Genomic DNA, 18,609 nt, shown 5'->3' on the forward strand with positions numbered 1-18,609 from the left:
TGGGAGATGGTAGTTTCTTAACTTTATACCCAAAGCATGAGCAACAGAAGAAAAAATTGATAAATGGCACCTCCTCAAAATTAAATGCTTTTATATCTCAAAGATTGCGTGGAAAGGGTGAAAAGGCAGTCGACTCAACAGAAGAAAGCATTTGGCATGAAATAAGGATTTACTATCCATGATATATAAATAGAGCATATAACTCAACAATAAAAAAGCAAACCATCTGATTAAATAATGGGCAAAAGACTTGAAAAGCCAACTGTCCAAAGAAGTACAAATGACAAGGCACAAATAAAAAAATGTTCAAATCAAAACCGCAGTGCAGTATCATTTCACACCAATTAGTCTGGCAGCTATTTAAAAATTTGAAAACTGTATGTTGGAGAGCATGTGGAGAGATTGGAATGCTTATTCACTGTTGGTGGGAATGCAGAATGATTGAAGTGAAGAATGCACAGCTATGTTGTTATACCAAACACCACTGCTTGCAAATAATAAAAGGAATGAAGTTCACATATATGCTAGACACAGATTAACCAAGAAGACATCATGTTGAATGAAATAAGCCAGATATAAATATTTTATGCTCCTAATTTATGTTACTAACAAGAATATGCAAGGGGCAGGGGTGTAGAGAAGGAGAACAGTGAGTTGATTCTTAATTCACTAAGAGTTTCTTTTGGGAAGATGGACGAATTTTGGTAATGGTGGAGGTGGTAGCAAAACTTTGTGAATGCAATTAAAATAGGAAAGTAGAACACTGTGTTGAATGGTATAAGGGGACTCCATGCTTTACAGTCTTTTAAAATATTTATATACATGAATATACACAGGATGAAACTTATTATGTCCAAAACAGGATATAATAAAATCAAAAGAAGAATAAAATCAAGTGAACATAAATTACTAAGGAACAGAATTACTGACTTAAAAGGCAGGAAAACCTAAATTCTATTAGCGATAGCTCCCACAAATCATCTATAGACAATTAATGATGAGTCACTATTATGGATCACAGTCTGCAGGGAAAACTTGGTAAGAGAGGCAGAACTTAAGGTAAGCTGAAAAACAAGGGGACAGTGAGAAGAGCATTATTTATGGTGTATATATTGGAGGAAGAAGAGTAAGGTTCCGTAAAGGCCTTTTAACATCAAGAAGTAAGTAGCTCCTAGAAGTAAATGAGACTAACATGATGAAAAGTATTTTAGGAAGATTAAATCTGACCATTCATTAGTCACTCTTAAAGGAATACACAAGAGTTCAATGTGGTTTTTTTTCCACTACAAACTTATAAAAGTGAAATTATCATATGGGGTAGAATATCACTCAGAATAGGTTTCTAAGTAGCTGAACTGGCAAGAAGAAGAAAGGATAGCTAGGAGTTGAAGATGTATACATAGATAAATATTTCCTAGGTTTACCCACTTTAAGTACCTAGAAATCCAGGAACAATGAGCATGCCTACTAGAATTCAGATACTGTTCTTAAAGTTGGAGAAATGGCCGATTCCAGGACTGGGAAAGTTTAAGAGCTGGAATACTCTGTACCAGAAATTACTCAAAAATTGATGAGACAATTTCAAAGGACAAAGAACACTTGAAGAGGATCCCATTTGCCAATCTGAGACAATCTGAGCATCAAAAAAAAAAGAAAAAGAAAAAGAAAAAAAGGAAAGAAAGCCAAATGATAAATGTGGAGAGAAATGGTGAAATCAGGGGATAAAAAATATTACCATTTTGCTATCATAGTCAAGTACAATTCAGGCAAGAAAAATCAAGTGGGGAGAAGAGAAATTTGATGAGAAACTTGCTATCTGCAGAGTCTCAAACTGTCTCTCAACAACCTTAGTTCCAAGATTCAGAGAGAAACTTCCCAACAAAGTCTCCAGAAAATGTCTTGACAGCAGAAACAAAATTAAACCCACCAATTAGAAGCAGCCATATATTATGACTCTGAATATCATTCTTGAGAAATTAAGTCTCACCCCTAGATAAACTATGGCCTGGACAAAAAAAACTCACTCTAGTCCCAGAAAATATCAACAAACTCAAACTGAGAAACATTCTATAAAATAACACGTCAATTTATGTAAGACAATGAAAGGCTGAAAAAATTCTATAGTAGAGACTCAGGAGACACAAAAACTAAATGTGTGATCTTGGAATGTGGAGGGGGATATAAATGACATGATTATAAAAATTGATAAAACTGGAAAACGGAGTGCAGATTTTAATGTATTTATCAATGATGGAACTCCCAAACTAGTTATGTAAAAGAATATATTTTTTCTCAGAAGGCACACACTGAAATATGTAGAAGTCATCAAGATATACTGCAAGATGTATTTAACCTATATTCAAGTGGCTTAGAAAAAAATCAAATAACAAAATTATTAATATTAATGCATGGAAGCATGCATGCATACAGTGAAAGACAAATGAAGAATAGACCAGGAATTGTGGGTTTTCATTCAGACTAGGTATGAGATTAAGGGAAGCTAGATGCAATCTGTGCAGAAAAACGACGACTCAAGGTCTTACAAATTAGGGTTGGAAGGAAAGATTCACATATCCAAACTAGAGAGTTAAAACCGTGAGAACGATTGAATCCAAGAAAAATTGTGCACAAGGTTGGTTGTGTGTGAAAATCAAGAACTAAATACACCACATGAAAATATGTTGGTTTTTTTCACTGTTACAAAGTTGCAAAGCTAACAAACTTACCGCCAATGTTTCTCAACTCTTCTGCTAAGTGCAATTTTTTCTCCTAATTCAGTGCACACAGGATTATTAAGAACTATTTTACCCAAATTAGCCTTTACTGCACTAACTCTTCCTCCTGTTGATAGGGATCCTATGTTGACCATGAGCACTTCATTCTTTGACAGCTTTTGCACTTAGGAAAAGAAATTGGGAAAAAAAATCTCCCTCTAAATTAAGAAAACACTTTCCAAAATAATTGGAAATCCACCAGTAATTCTAGAAATAAGTAAACTTTGAAGGAAAAACTAAACATCCCACAGAAATTCCATTACAATGGGTTTAACAATATAAATATATTTATTCCATAAGAGGCATAAGATTTAGCCTTCCAGAATTTACAGTCAACCTTTAAAATAAGTATGTATAGTACATACAAAACAATTCCAAAATTCTCAAAATGCCGTATAGCGAAGGGTTTTAAATTTCCAGAAGCAGAGAAAGCAAGACAACAGCAATACAAATGTTAAGCAATACAATACAGTAATATTGCTGTGGTGTGATTTCACTCATGTAAACTAAGCTGGGCACTTAAACTTCCTAATAAGCTTCTAAAAACCTAGGTAATACTACATAAGTGAATTATTTTTGCTGCTTGTCTTATATCTTATTCTTATTGTCTGTATTTATAACCTAATAACCAAATTCCAATTAGTATTTCTAAGGTCCTCACATCTTATCTGAGTGTCAGATCGTAGCCAAGATAAGTCCTTGTCAAAAGAGCTCTGAAAAATACAATGAATCTAAATTTTATAACCATAAAACACATTCAAAACAATTGTGCATATGTCTTTCCAGCTTTTTCATGAACATAGTTACTAACTTTTCCTTAATACACAAATAATAACCAAATATGTACAGAATTTCCAATGTCATAATGGAAAGAATACATTCATTCTAAGCCTACAGCAATGACACCAGAAAGGCAGAATTATAAACACCAAGGTAAGACTTAAGAAATACAGGAAATAGGATTTGATAGGGGTAAGGTAATTGATATAAACTTTAAAACTATATACAAACTATAAAAAGCCAAGTGTTTTTAAAACATAATACAGAATTCAATATTGCTCATGGCTCTTGTTAATTTCTTCAAGCTTAATATATCCTGGGGAGCTTTTCATATCAAAGAAACATAGAACATACTCATTCTTTCTACAATGGGACATTTTCCTATTGTTAAAAATCAAATTTGCAATGAAAATTGCTGGGACAGTGTTGTATTCTGCTGAATTGGTCTCCAAAAAACATTCAACAAATTTATAGTTCCTCAATAAATATATAAGTGCTTTTTTCCTGTATCCCTTGCCAACTGGATTGTCAATTGTCCATCTTTGCCACCTGAAACTTACTGAGTCTTATCTTTTCAAAGTCACAAGTATACTGGGAAGAGTAAGTTGTTTTTTCCCCAATCAATTTAACTATAAAAGAATGAAACTCAAAACTGGTCATAACATAATTTTTGTCTCATGATAAAACAAGTATAAAAACACTTAACCTTTACTGCCTTTTTTCTCCTTCAGTGCGAACCTAGAAGCCGTCTAAGTAAAAAATAGGAAATTTCCAATTCTGTGAAATGTACCATTTCTGGTACAGCTCCAACTACACCAAGCACCTGTTCAACCATTCTGTCAGTCCGGCACAAAGTTGGGTCAATTTTTGTTCCAACTCCTAATATAAAATAAGATACATAGACACTGAATTTTTTAAGTCTTAAAATATCTGTAAAATAACTTAGTTAAACCAGTACAACATATATCTATACATCTGAACACACATATTTTGTTGATACTCATATAACAGTACATAATTGTGTCAATATTCTTATTTTACCTAAGGAAACAAAGAACTGGAAACAAGTCCACTGGATATTTGAGACCAGAAAGAGTTTTCATTTAAATTAGAAATAAAAGGCAAAAGAAATGCTTGTCTAACTCAAAAACTGAATTTTAATACCCTTAAAAACGACTGAAAAGATACAAAGTTCAAATATATTAATTTAGAGAAATAATATTGGTAATTGTTAACTGGCTTATGGGTATAAAAGGTTTGTCACTACAGTGAGCATTTAGGTAATAAAGATTTGGTAATAAACCTGTAAACATATTTTCCTTGTTTTCAAGGCAAGTATAATTAACTAGTTCCAATCACTTGTGTATTAGTGAACTTTTTGAAAAATTAAATATGTAAGCCAAGAGGATGTCAGCAAAACTGATGGCCAGAGTAAGTACTTAAAAAATTCTAATAAAAGCATGACAAAACTGATAAAATGGGGAGTGGATGTGGCTCAAGCAGTTGAGCACCTGCTTCCCACATGGAAGGTCCTGGGTTTGGTTCCCAGTGCTTCCCAAAAACAAAAAACCAAAAAGCAAACAAACAAACTGTACTCAGAGGAGCAAATATGGCTCAATGGTTGAGCACCACCTTCCCACATACAGGGTCCCAGATTCAATCACTAGCCCCAGTTCCTAAAAACAAAAAAAAAAAAAAACAAAAAAAAACCCACAAAAATTGTCAAAATTAACAATTTCAAAACTGGAAATTAACCAAAGGCTTACAACAATTGAGAACATTATTCAAGAAAAATGGCTCAATCGCAATAAAAACAATTTTGTAGCATCTTAATTTACTCTAATCCAGTCCCCATTTTCCAGGTCATGGTAGCACTGAAAACAAGCAACCACCAATTTATAATAAAAGTCCAGCGGCCCCTGGAGGGAGAAAAACAGGACTTGGAACTCTTTCAAAGCCTCCTACCAAAAAATTATCACAACCTGTCTGATGTTTCCTGGAGAACCTATTTGAAAGGGTGTGTGTAGAACCATTGTCAAAAGCCTTTTACCTGGGAACATTTGTCAGAAACAGAGGCAGGGAGCATATGTAGCTCAAGTGGTTGAGGGCCTGCTTCCCATTCACAAGGTCTTGGGTTTGATCCCCAGCACCTCCTAAAAGCAAAACAAGCAGGGAGGCAGACTCGGCCCAATGGATAGGGCGTCCGCCTACTACATGGGAGGTCTGCAGTTCAAGCCCCGGGCCTCCCTGACCCGTGTGGAGCTGGCTCATGTGCAGGGCAGGGCTGATGCACACAAGGAGTGCCATGCCACACAGGGGTATCCCCCGCATGGGGGGTCCCATGTGCAAGGAGTGCTCCCCATGGGTATGGCACAAAAGAAGGTGCAGCCTGCCCAGGAAGGGCACTACACACACAGAGATCTGACACAACAAGATGACGCAACAAAAAAAATACAGATTCCTGGTGCCGCTGATACGGATAGAGGAAGTCAAAGAGGAGCGCACAGCGAATGGACACAGAAAGCAGACAGCTGGGGGGTGGGGAAGAGGGAGAGAAATAAAGCAAACAAACAAACAAGAAAACAACTCAGGAGAGTTGGTGTAGTTCAGTGGTTGAACACCAGTCCCACACACAAGGGCTCATATTCAATTCCCAGCCCCAGTATCTCAAAATAAATAAAAACAAAAACAAACAATGAGGCAAAATCAGCAGTAACAGTGAGACAAACAGATTAGCCAAAGCTTTGGAATGAGTATTCCTTAGTGATTCTGAAACCTCCAACATATTCCAGAGAAGGTACAAGGCCACTTGCTTGCTCAGAAAGCCCCTGAGCGCTCACCTCAGATGACACGAATAAAAAGACAAATTTATCAACTGCCTGGCTGAATATAAAGAAGAGCCCAAAACACACAAAATCCTTAGGTTTCGGCTTTTTAAGGAAATTTCTCCCAACACTAGTTAACCTAGAAGAAATTTCAGAGGCAATACACCACAAAGAGTACAGACTTAATGTAATTAGTTCAGAGAAGTCACTAATAATAGGTAGCTCTCCTTGGGAGGGGTTAGAATTTGATTTTCAAAGTTGCCATATTTCATTACTTAAAAAGCTGTTTTCATCAAAACTTACAAGAAAAGCAAAAAAGCAGGAAGTATATTCCATACATTGGAACAACAGCAATTTAAAAATCTGTCCATGATGAAGTCTGTGTTGGATTTCTAGACAAAGGCCTTCAATCAACTGTTAAACATGTTCAAAATACTAAAGGAAACCAAATTGAAATTAAAGCATGACAACAATGTACCACCAAAGAGAAAATATTAATAAAGAGACAAAGCATAAAAGAAAATAAAATAGAAATTCGGGAACTGAAAGTAACAATAAAACTGAAATGAGAAAAAAAAAGAGAGAAAATTCAGAGGACAGATCAATTCCTTATTGAAGCAGAGAAAGCAGCAGCAACTTCAAGATAAGTTAACTGACATAATCCAATACAGAGTAGCAGTGACAAAAACGATCACAGAAAAAAATGGAGAAAATCACTGAGAACTGAGGGATATCATAGCAAATATAAAATTAGAATCACAGGAGAGGAGACAGAATGGCACAAAGAATACCTGAAGAAATAATGACATGAAACTTGCCAGATTTGATTATTTAAAAATTAATCTACACATTCAGGAAGTTCAACAAACTAAAAGTAGAATAAACTCAAAGAGAAAACACTGAGATGCTTCAAAATCATACAGCTAAAATTAGCAAGAGAAATGACTCATCACCTACAAGGGATCCTCAATAAAATTATGAACTGATTTCTCAACAGAAACCATTAAGTCCAGAAAGAAGTGAAATGACTTATTCATAGTGCTAAACAAAATAAACATAGTCAAAAAGAAGAGACCAAAAAACAAACTGCTTTGTCACCTAAACTTTTTTACTTTAATCCAAAGGTAAAAGATAACAGCACTTTTTTGACCAGCTTTCACAACTTCTTGTCTTTTTCTAAATAGTTATTTCATTAATGAGTTACAAATTATAAAATCCACAAATTATTTCAGTAATTCCTAAAAACAGAGGTTACCATCTCCTTATAACCCAGGTAAACAATCTAACAAAAACCAAGTGACACTTGTAGATAATATAACCAATTGTAAAAATGTGCATGATAAGCAATCATTGTTTCATTATCTACATAGACAAGAGCACAGGGAAAGATTTTAAAAGTTAAACTATAAACCTTCTTCAATTTTGATTTTATACTATACACAAACCAAAATGGATTCTTTTTTACATATATTTACATAATTTTACATACATTTAACATTTTTACATATAAAATCATCCTATGATCTAAAATCAATTAGTTAACCAAAGACCTCCCCCCCCCACTGCTCCATACTGATTTTTAAAATCATAATGAATTAATACATCTAATTACACATATCTTCTTCAGTAAACATTTTGTATGAAAAGTACCAAGAAGAGTTAGAAACAAAAGCTTATGGGAAGTGGATGAGGCTCAAGTGATTGGGCTCCCATCTACCATACTGGAGGCCACGGATTCAATTCCTAGGGCCTCCTGATGAATGCAAGTTGGCCCATGGTGCAGACAGCTGACAGCCTGTGCCGCAAAGAGCTGAGCTGGTGCAGAAAGATGACACAACAGGGAAGCGGACTTGGCCCAGTGGTTAGGGCATCCGTCTACCACATGGGAGGTCCGCGGTTCAAACCCCAGGCCTCCTTGACCCATGTGGAGCTGGCCCATGTGCAGTGCTGATGCGCGCAAGGAAAGCCATGCCACGCAGGGGTGTCCCCGCGTAGGGGAGCCCCATGTGCAAGGACTGCACCCCGTAAGGAGAGCTGCCCAGCGTGAAAGAAAGTGCAGCCTGCCCACGAATGGTGCCACATAAACAGAGAGCTGACACAAGATGACGCAACAAAAAGAAACACAGATTCCCGTGCCGCTGACAACAACAGAAGCGGACAAAGAACACACAGCAAACAGACACAGAGAACAGACAACTGGGGCAGAGGGGAAGAGGGGAGAGAAATAAATATTTAAGTCAATAAAAAAAAATAAAAAAAGAAAGATGACACAACAAAGGGAGATGCAGAGGAGAGACAGTGAGAGACACAGTAGACCAGGAAGCTGAAGCTGAGGTGGCTGAAGCAAATGAGTGCCTCTCTACCACACCAGAGGCCGGGGAATGGTTCCTAGTGCCTCTTAGAGAGAGATGAGAAGAAGAGACAAGCAGACACGGAGAGCAGACAATGGACACAGAGAGCAGACAATGGCGCATAAACACCAATAGGGCAGGGGAATTAAAAAAAAAAAGCTTAACAATGAGAATAAGACTCTTAACAATAAGACCCCCTGGAGCAGCATACTGAAGATCATTACGTTCTGCAAAAAGTGATTCAATTTTGGAAAAAATTGGTCTACACGTGAGTTTTCCTTCACTAAGTTTGGAAACAATACCAGATCTCACTTCTATCTCCTGGCCCACCTGAAACACAAAAATGAGTACTTAATATATTTCAGACAACAAAATTAGCATTTCTATGTAAAGAGCTATAACTCTGAAGACATCTTTAAAAAAGGCAATCCTTCCTCTATTTGCAAGAATAATGTCAAACATCAGTATACAAAAATGTGGAACAAATTTTTGAAACCAGAGCCAACCAGGCATAAATAATTACTTTCACAAATCTAGTTTATTTAACATAAGAAAACCAATCACTGTAATATACCACGTTAACAGAATGAAAACAAAAAAAACATCTCAACACAGAAAAGGCATGCAACAAAATTTAGCATCATTTCTCAATAAAAGAAAAAGAACTGAAAAAATTAAGAATAGAGGGAACTTCCTCGCGACAATAAAGGTCATATATCAAAAACCCACAGCTAACTTGATAATTAATGATGAAAGACTGAAAGCAATGATGAAAGACTGAAAGTTCTTGACAAAAGATGAGGAACAAGACAGGATCCTTCTATCACTCCGGTTACTCAAAACTGTATTGAAAGTACAAGGTAGGGCAATTAGATAAAAAAAATAACGGCGTTTCAACTTGAAAAGTTAGTATTAAAAACAATCCCTATTACAGATGACACAACATATTACTTAGAAAATCCAGAATCCATAAGAAAGCAACTAGAGCTAATAACGCATTCAGCACAGTGACACCATACAAGATCAATGCAAAAAAATCAGAAGCGTTTCCACACTCCTGTGATGAACAATGTGAAAATGAAATCAAGAAGATAATTCCAATTATAACAACTAAAAAATATAAAATACCTAGGAATAATTTAACCAAGAATGTTGGGGGGGCAGGTAGAATGCCTGGGAGTTGTACACAGAAAACTACAAATCATACTGAAAGACACTGAAATATCATGTAGATAAAGAGCAGGATATTCCATTCCATGAACTGGAATTCTTAATATCATTAAGATGTCAATACTACACAAAGCAGTTTACAGGTTTAAACATGCCCCAAGATCCATCTGCCTTCTTCACAGAAATGGAAGTCAATAGTCAAATTCCTATGAAAGGGCAGGGGACAGTGAAGAGCCAAAACTATTTTGGAAAAAAAAAAAAAAAAAAGTTGGAGAATTCATATGTCCCAACTTAAAAACTCATTACAAAGCCACAGTAATCAAAACTGTGGCATCAGCTAAAGGGCAGACACAAAATTAAGAGAGTAGAAATAAGCAATACATGTATTTTTTTGTCAAGGCTGCCAAGTCCAACTAAAGAGCAAAGAATAGTGTCTATAACACAGGTTACCAAGAAAACTGGATACCTATCATAAGTAAAAGAATTAAAGTAGACCTCCACTTCACACCATAAACAAAAATGAATTTGAAATGGAGCAAAGACCTAAATGTAAAAGTTAAAAACTATAAACCCCTAGGAAAAATACAAGGAAAACTTCTTCAGGATCATGTATTAGGAAATGGAATCTTAAGACTATACAGCAAGCATATAAAACATTAAAGAAAAAAAAGAAAAAAGAATAACTTGGGCTTAGGAACACCATCAAGAAAGTGAACAAAATGGGAGAAAATACTTGGAAATTATGTATCTGGATAAAGGTTTCTTATCCAGTACATATAAAGAAGTCTTATCGCTCAACAAAAAGACAAATATATGTCCAAAGAACTTGAACAGACATTTCTTCAGACATTTCTGTTCATTCCATATGAAGATATACAAATGGCCAATAGACATGAAAATATCAAAATAGCCATTAGGGTAACAGTAATCAAAACCACATACTCATATCTACTAGGATGGCTATTACTAAAAAAAATTTTAAAAACAGAAAATAACAGTATTTTAAAGAAAATTAAAAAAAAACAAAATAAGTGTATTTTCATACACTGTAATAGTATGTAAAATAATATAGCTGCTGTGGAAAAGTTTGGCAGTAGCTCAGAAAAGTTAAGCATGTAACTACCATATAACCCAACAATCCCTCCCTTAAGTCTTTATCCCAAAGAACAGAAAGTAGGAAGTTAGACAAATATGCACATCCATGTTCCCAGCAACATTGTTCATAATAATCAAAAGGTGGAAGCAGCCCCAAGTTCCATCAACAGATGAATGGATCAATAAAATGCGGTATATAGATGAATGCAGAATTACTCAGCCTTAAAAAAGGAATAAATTCTGCAACACACCACTATATGGATGAACCATGGATACATCAAACTAAGCAAAGAAAGAAAGCAACAGTAATTGTATGATTGCACGTTTTAAAAACAGTTGTACTATGTAAACTCAAAGAGAAAGAAAGCAGACATATTTATTAGGGGTGAGGAGACAGGTGGAAGAGGGAATAAATGCATAATGGGTATAGGGTTTCTATTGGGGGTGATGGGACAGTTCTGCTAATGGATGGTATCTCGGTAGTAGTTAGAGTGATAATAAGGAGGCAATAATAACTAAGGGCAATACATGATCCAAGACCAGATTTAATAAGGGAGTAAAGGCACAAAAAGATATATCATTGTTATATATGAAAAAAAAAGGCATTTAAACTGAGCTTTATGACAAAATATTAAATTTCTTGAACTCTCCGAATTTTTACGTAAGTGAATATTTTGTTCTTAGAAAATGTATATTGAAGTATTACATATTCAAGGAGCATGATGTACATAACTACTGTCGAATATTAAAAAAATGGATGGCCACACACACAGAGAGCTGACACAACAAGATGACGCAACAAAGAGAAACACAGATTCCTGGTCCCACTGATAAGGATGGAAGCAGTCACAGAGGAGCACACCGTGAATGGACACAGAGAGCAGACTACTGGGGGGGGAAGGGAAGAGAAATAAATGAAAAATAAATCTTTAAAAAAAACCAAAAAACAAAAAATAGACTTATGGATAGTTGGATGGACACAAACAAAAAGAATGTTACAACAAATGTAGCAAAATATTAAAACTGGCAGATTTGGGTAAACAGGGATAGGTGTTTATGTTAAACTTTCTGCTCACATTTTGTACTGTTTTTGCAACCGAGCAGTAAGTTTAATATAAGATTTTTTCAAAATAAGAATTTCAGAAGAAAAATACAACCCTATGACTTAGAAAAACATTTATAAGACACAATATTAAGCAAAATATACTTTTAAAAAATTGTATAACCTGGAGGATGTTATGCTGAGTTTATGATAGTCAAAAAGGGCAAATACTGTATGACTCTGTTATTGTGAAGTATGTGTATTGTATAAACTCAAAGAGTTAATAAGTAGGATATGGGTCACAAGAAAACTGAGAGTAGAGATGGGAGGGCTGAGGGTTAATCTGTGCAGAATTGGTAAAAGGGTTATAAATCTTTGGGAATTAATAGAAATGATTAAAGTACATCACTGAGCCTGTAACTGGCCATGCTAATAATATACAGGTATGACAGTATTTGAAAGGAAAAGTCTAAGATGATATATATATTAGGAGGAAAGCTAAAAAATGTTAACATGGAACTATGTAGTATAGTGAACCGTCATGTAAAATAGAAATGAGTGATACAGCAAATACAAAACTATTTTTACATAATACAAATTCAAATATACGTGAGAAGGAAAAAGAATAGCAGCTATGTACAGCAGGGGAAGCACAGAGACTGAAGGGTGATGAGGTTTATCTTTCTTGTTTTTTACTACTATTATTGAAATAATGAAAATGTTCTAAAAAGCACTGAAGTGATGAATGCACAACTATGTGATAATACCAAATACCACCTCAGATGGATTTATGCTTTATTAATACGTATCAATAAAATTGACCTGTTTTTAAAAGAAAACTTTATTTTTAAAAATTGGTTTTACCTTTTTTTTTCTGTTTAAGAAAGGAGACTAAAAGACAATTCACCTTCAGTACTCCTTTCAGTATACTACCACCGGCTACACCTCCCTTGAAGTCATCAACCTCACAGCCAGGTTTGTTGACATCAAAGGACCTAATAACTGGGGTTAAGGAGAGGGAGAAAAACATTAAAGCTCACTTTTAATTAGAAGAATAATTTTTCAATTTAACTTTTCTGTAAGACTTTCAACTTAATTATATAGCACAAGTAACTCTGTGACAATGTATGTTATTAATTTTATGCCAATGCTTACTTCCTGTTACAGTGGAAGGTAATAATAACTTGATCAGTATGTGACATGTTGTTATATATATAACATGGACTATGATTCAACTATTCTGAAATATATAAAAACTATATGTAGGCTAAAGAGGTCTGAGCCTCCCAATTTCCTTCTCTACTAATCAGGACTGATTGTTGAGGATACAGAGGTGAGAGGACTTGCTTTCTACCCAGGAAAAGAGGGGGCTGGAGAACTGCCTCTGACAAAGTTTGCATCGTGAGGCTCTGAGCCTCTAGGCAGGATCCTCTATCACACTGGTTTGGTCCAAGTTGCAACAAACACACTCCCCCAGACACTGAACCGAGAGGGCTGCCAAAGTGCGCCATCTGCTGGTAGACCAAGGAAGTGCATGTGAGGAAATTCTGAGTGAGAAGCTTTTTCTGGCCTTTTATAGCCTCCCTCCCCAAGACCCTAGGAAGTGGGCCTGCAACCCATGAGTCAGTCCAAAGCACAGTTTTGAGCAACTAACAAGGACAATCCTAATGATTCAGGTTGAAACAAGATTAAAAGGACATATGGCCTCTTGCCACTAAACGCGTATTAATGAAAGAGAAATTAAGCATCTGATTATGTGGGCAAGCCGCCGACGCCTAGTTAGATGTAGGAAAACCTCTCTAACCATAAGGCCTTTGGGGTTCCACCCAAAAGATGGCGCCATGGCATGCAGCGGCCATGTCCCGGCATACCTGGGGCACGTCCCTCAGAAATCTGCCTTCCCCCCAGCAAATAGAGCGCATGAACCAATCAGCCTTGCTAAATTAGCATAGCCAGTAAGCTGCTTGCACATTGCCTCACGGTCTATAAAAGCTACTACACTTCCTCAATAAATCAGACCTGTGCCACCAGCCTGCGTCTCCAGAGCGGTTACTGTGTGTTGTCTTGCTCTGTTCGTCCTGACCTCTTCAGGAGCGGAGCCGCTGGACGGCACGGCAACATCTGGTGCCTGACCAGGAACCTGAAAACCCCGAAGACAATATCAGCACGCTATCAAGTGCAGCTCTGCATTGCAGCCAATAAGTGACCCTCGGAATGGGTAACCTTTCCTCCTCTGAGAAGGCTCTCCACCCGACATTTTTTGGACTATCCCCATTACCCAAGGTAAAGCACTCTCATAGTGCAGGGCAAGTCCATTACTGGGCAAATAGACACTGGAGCTGACTTACCTGTTCTCCGCTCTTCTGACACAAACACTTCATGGCCACTAAAACTAGGTCCCTAGTTCAAGATGTGGGAGGCCTAAGACCCTCACACCAGCTTACATCAACATTGACTTGGACAGACCCGGATGGCAGAACAGGCACCTTCTGACCCCTTGTGTTACCCAACCTTACTCATACCCATCGGGGGCATGACGTTCTCCCCAAAGTGGGAGCCGTCCTCACTACTAATCCTACAAATTATCCCCAAGCACAAAGGCCACTGGCCGTCAGCGTTTATTTACTTTATCCAAACCAAAACCTATAAGATTAACATGGAAAACGCAAAACTCTATTTGGACAGACCAGTGGCCACTGCCTCGAGTAAAATTAGAACAACTAAAATTCCTTGTGCAAGAACAACTGAACTTGCAGCACACAGAACCCTTTATTAGTCCTCATAATTCTACTATCTTTGTGATTCAAAAAAAATCCAGTAAATGGAGGCTACTACATGACCTCAGAAACATTAATGCTCATATGACGAAGACTGGCTCCCTGCAACCAGGCCTTCCTCATCCTTCAGCCATCCCATGCGATTACCACATTATTGCAACAGACCTCAAAGATTGTTTCTTTTCTATTCCTCTTCATGAAGACGACCGTCAATACTTTGCCTTTTCTGTACCTGTCACAAATAATTCAGTCCCCCTACAACATTAGGGGAAAATACTCCCGCAAGGATTGAAAAACAGTCCAGCTATGTGCCAAATATTCGTTAGTGAAGACACCCGTCCCCTTTCTGTTCTGTCAAATCGTTCATTATATGGATGACATCCTCATTGCTCATCCAGACCCAATTCACCTACAATTCTACTTGAAATCTCTTCTACATAGCCTTATGCAACTGGGCCTCACCAAGTCACCTGGAAAAGTACACTACCTGCCTTACACCTTCTTAGGCTATACCATCACGAGCTCTATCAGTTCTGCCGTCCCCACTATTGTTTTGCCCCATAAATGTACTCTTAATGTGCTTCGGTGTCTCTGTGGCGATATCATTTGGTTGTGTCCTCATCTGAGTGTAACCCTCATGAGCTTAAACCTCTTTTTGACCTCCTGGAGGGTGACATTGACCCCTCCAGCTGTCGCTTGGTGGGCAGTGCTAAACGAGCCTGCCTGAGCCTCATAAATGACAGAATTAAAAATCTTCACCTAGCCTGCTTGCAACCAAAACTCCCTCTTTCCGCTCTAGTCATTAACTCCCCTGGGACGCCCATGGGTCTTCTATATCAGGATTCCCCCCCTTTTGGGTACACTTATCTTTTAGTCATTTACATAAAATTACCTCTTACTGTGATGCCATATGTATCCTTGGGAGAAAACTCAGAAAAACAGCTGTTCTCTTGTAAGGCATTGAACCCGACACTTTAGTTCTACCATTCACTCAAGAACAAATACAACATCTTTCCCAAACTGATTTGAACATGCAAACTCTCCTATCAGGATTCACAGGTGAACTTGATAACCATTTTCCAAAAGACAAACTCATCACTGCCATGATTCTTCTTCCATTTGTTCTCTCCTCTCACTCCTTTCCTACAACTTCTCCTATCCCTCATGCTGCTACAATCTTTACCGACGCTAACAAAACTCACTTCTCTATAGTAGTAAAATTCCTCGGCGCCTCAGATTCCATCCACGTCAAGCAACATTCCAGCTCTGTTCAACAAGGAGAATTACGTGCTCTCCTCCAAGTTTTCCTACATCACCAATCCATCCCTTTCAATATCTTCACTGACAATGCATATGCAGCTAATACTATCCGTGCGCTGCCACATGCAGTCCTTAAAAACAAAATGACCATTCAAGCTAATATGTTGCTTTTTTTGAAATCCCTCCTTGAAAATCGCAAACATCCGTTGTTCATCCAACATGTTTGTTCCCACACTGGACTCCCAGGACCTCTTGCCAGTGGCAATGCCTTACCAGATTCCTTGCTTGCGGTAAAATTATTAACCACAGACCCAGACCAGGCAAGACTCCTTTATGCAAAGTTTTACATGTCCACTCTTTCTGTCCATCATCTCTTCCCCTCCTTAACACAGCAGCAATGCAAACACCTCACTCGTGCATGTAAACAATGTGGCCCTCTCCTTCCATTAGGCCCCCTTCAACCTCAGGGAATAAATCCTTGTGGCCTCCGTCCAAATGCCATTTGGCAAATGGATGTCACACACATACCTATTTTTGGAAAAACTAAATTTCTACATGTCACAGTAGACACCTTTTCCAAATACACCTTTGCCGCTGCTCTCGCAGGAGAAACTTCAAGACATGTTATTACTGCTTGCCTTCAAGGCTTCAACCAAATGGGCATACCATGGGCCATAAAGACTGATAATGGACCTTCCTACGCTTCCAAACCCTTCCAAAATTTCTGTGCCTCGTGGCGCATCACACACAAAACTGGTATGCCATACAATCCCCAGGGCCAAGCTATCATAGAACGCACCCACCTCATGCTTAAAAACCAAATAAAAAAAATGAAGGGCAATATGCCCGAGATACCCCCAGGGAGGTTCTAAATAAGACTTTAATCACTATGAATTTTCTCACATTTGACAATGAATGCTGTACCCCAGCAGTCAGACACTGGGGAGGACTTAGAAATACTCCAACCCCCATGCCATTAGTTAGATGGAAAGACCCCCTTACAAATGCATGGCAAGGGCCCCATCCCCTATTAACCCAGGGATGAGGGTATGCTTGTGTCTTTCCAGAGAATGCACAACAGCCAACCTGGGTCCCTAGCTGGCTCATTTGACCAGCCACCAGAGATGAAGTTGATACACAGCACCAGAACACCTGGGAGAAAGAATGATTCCAGACTCTTGCATCAATTACAGGCACCAGGACCACCGTCATTTATAGGGTGTATGCTTCTCTTAATAATTGCTCACACCATGTCAGGCACACTCCTTTGGATCACCCCATTCCTCTGGACCTCGAGCCCTGCCCTTCCAGCCATGGGACATCCAAATCAAGGCCGCAACCCCCGCTATGCCATGAGGACAGTCTTTGGAAAACAGATGTTCTGAGGAGAAAATGCCTGCTTAGATCTCCGTCCATTCATAATGATGAATGCCACGCTCACTAATGGAACTTGGGTTTCTTCATACACGAATGACTCAGACTGGGCAGCCAGCCTCTATAAGACTACAAATGCCACCCTCTCTGTGCATGCCTTACCCTGCATAACTCTTCCCTTTCTTTTTATAGACTCAAGCAACCAATCCTTTGACTGTAACATCACCCATTGCATCCTTTTCAATTGCTGGAACCATACCAAGCATCCCTATGCTATTGTTAGAATTCCCTCCTTAATATTGGTTCCCGTTAATGCTACTGAGTGGACTGGCACTTCTGAGTTAATTACACACTTACCTTTTAGGCAAAAAAGAGCAGTTGATGTAGTTGTAGCTCTCATTGCAGCTATTACAGCTAGCCTAGCAGCCGCTGCCACGACTATCACTTCTATAGTCCAACCCAATTCCAATGCTAACACAATAAACAACTTAGTAGAAAAAATGGCCACCCCCTTGCAAACACAAAACCTGCTCAATAATCATATTCATGGCAGCCTACTTAATATACAACAACAAATAGATTTACTAGAAGAAGAAGTACAAATGATAATGCAATTGAGAAGACTGCCCTGTGACATTAATTATCCACACAGTGGTGTTACCCCCACCAGTGCCACTGATGGCATGGCAAACTTTACCGCAGCCAGAGCAATGTTAAAACAAACCCTACTCAGACATTGGAACAATGACTTCTTAAATTAACCACTCAGCTCACCCATCAAATTCTGATCCTTAACAGCACCCAAATGACTACCATAGACATCACACTGACCACCAATATTCTAGCTAACCTTCAATCCCTTTTCACTCCTTCTAATCTCATAACATTTATTATCAGTGGATCTGTTCTTCTAATGTGTATACTCTGTATAAGATATGTACTGCGCAAAGTGCAAAACCTCCGCAAAGACGTTAAAACTTTAGTACTTGTCTAGCAGGCTATGGTCAGCGCTCTAGAAGCAGAAGTCGTCACTGCAGAAACCATTTCTCAAGCCGCGAATATCTTTGGCCTCGCAGTCCTGCAAAAAATGCAGAGATAAACACCATGCCAGAGAGCTTAGCTGGTAGTCAATGATGAGTAAGATCCTCAGAGGAGGACAAC

The 18,609-nt window shown here is 38.0% G+C and overlaps 1 protein-coding gene across 1 annotated transcript in view; it reads right to left on the reverse strand.

Annotated features, from left to right (window-relative positions):
- Nucleotides 1-18,609, reverse strand: part of LOC139438154 (eukaryotic translation initiation factor 2 subunit 3, X-linked-like) — a 67,756-nt gene that overhangs the window by 14,110 nt on the left and 35,037 nt on the right. The window contains 1 exon segment of the mRNA XM_071213252.1: nt 12,945-13,039. Within this exon segment, the coding sequence (XP_071069353.1) occupies nt 12,945-13,039 (95 nt within the window).

The sequence above is a fragment of the Dasypus novemcinctus genome, chromosome X (assembly GCF_030445035.2).
Source record: "Dasypus novemcinctus isolate mDasNov1 chromosome X, mDasNov1.1.hap2, whole genome shotgun sequence".
In the NCBI taxonomy this organism is placed as follows: Eukaryota; Metazoa; Chordata; class Mammalia; order Cingulata; family Dasypodidae; genus Dasypus; species Dasypus novemcinctus.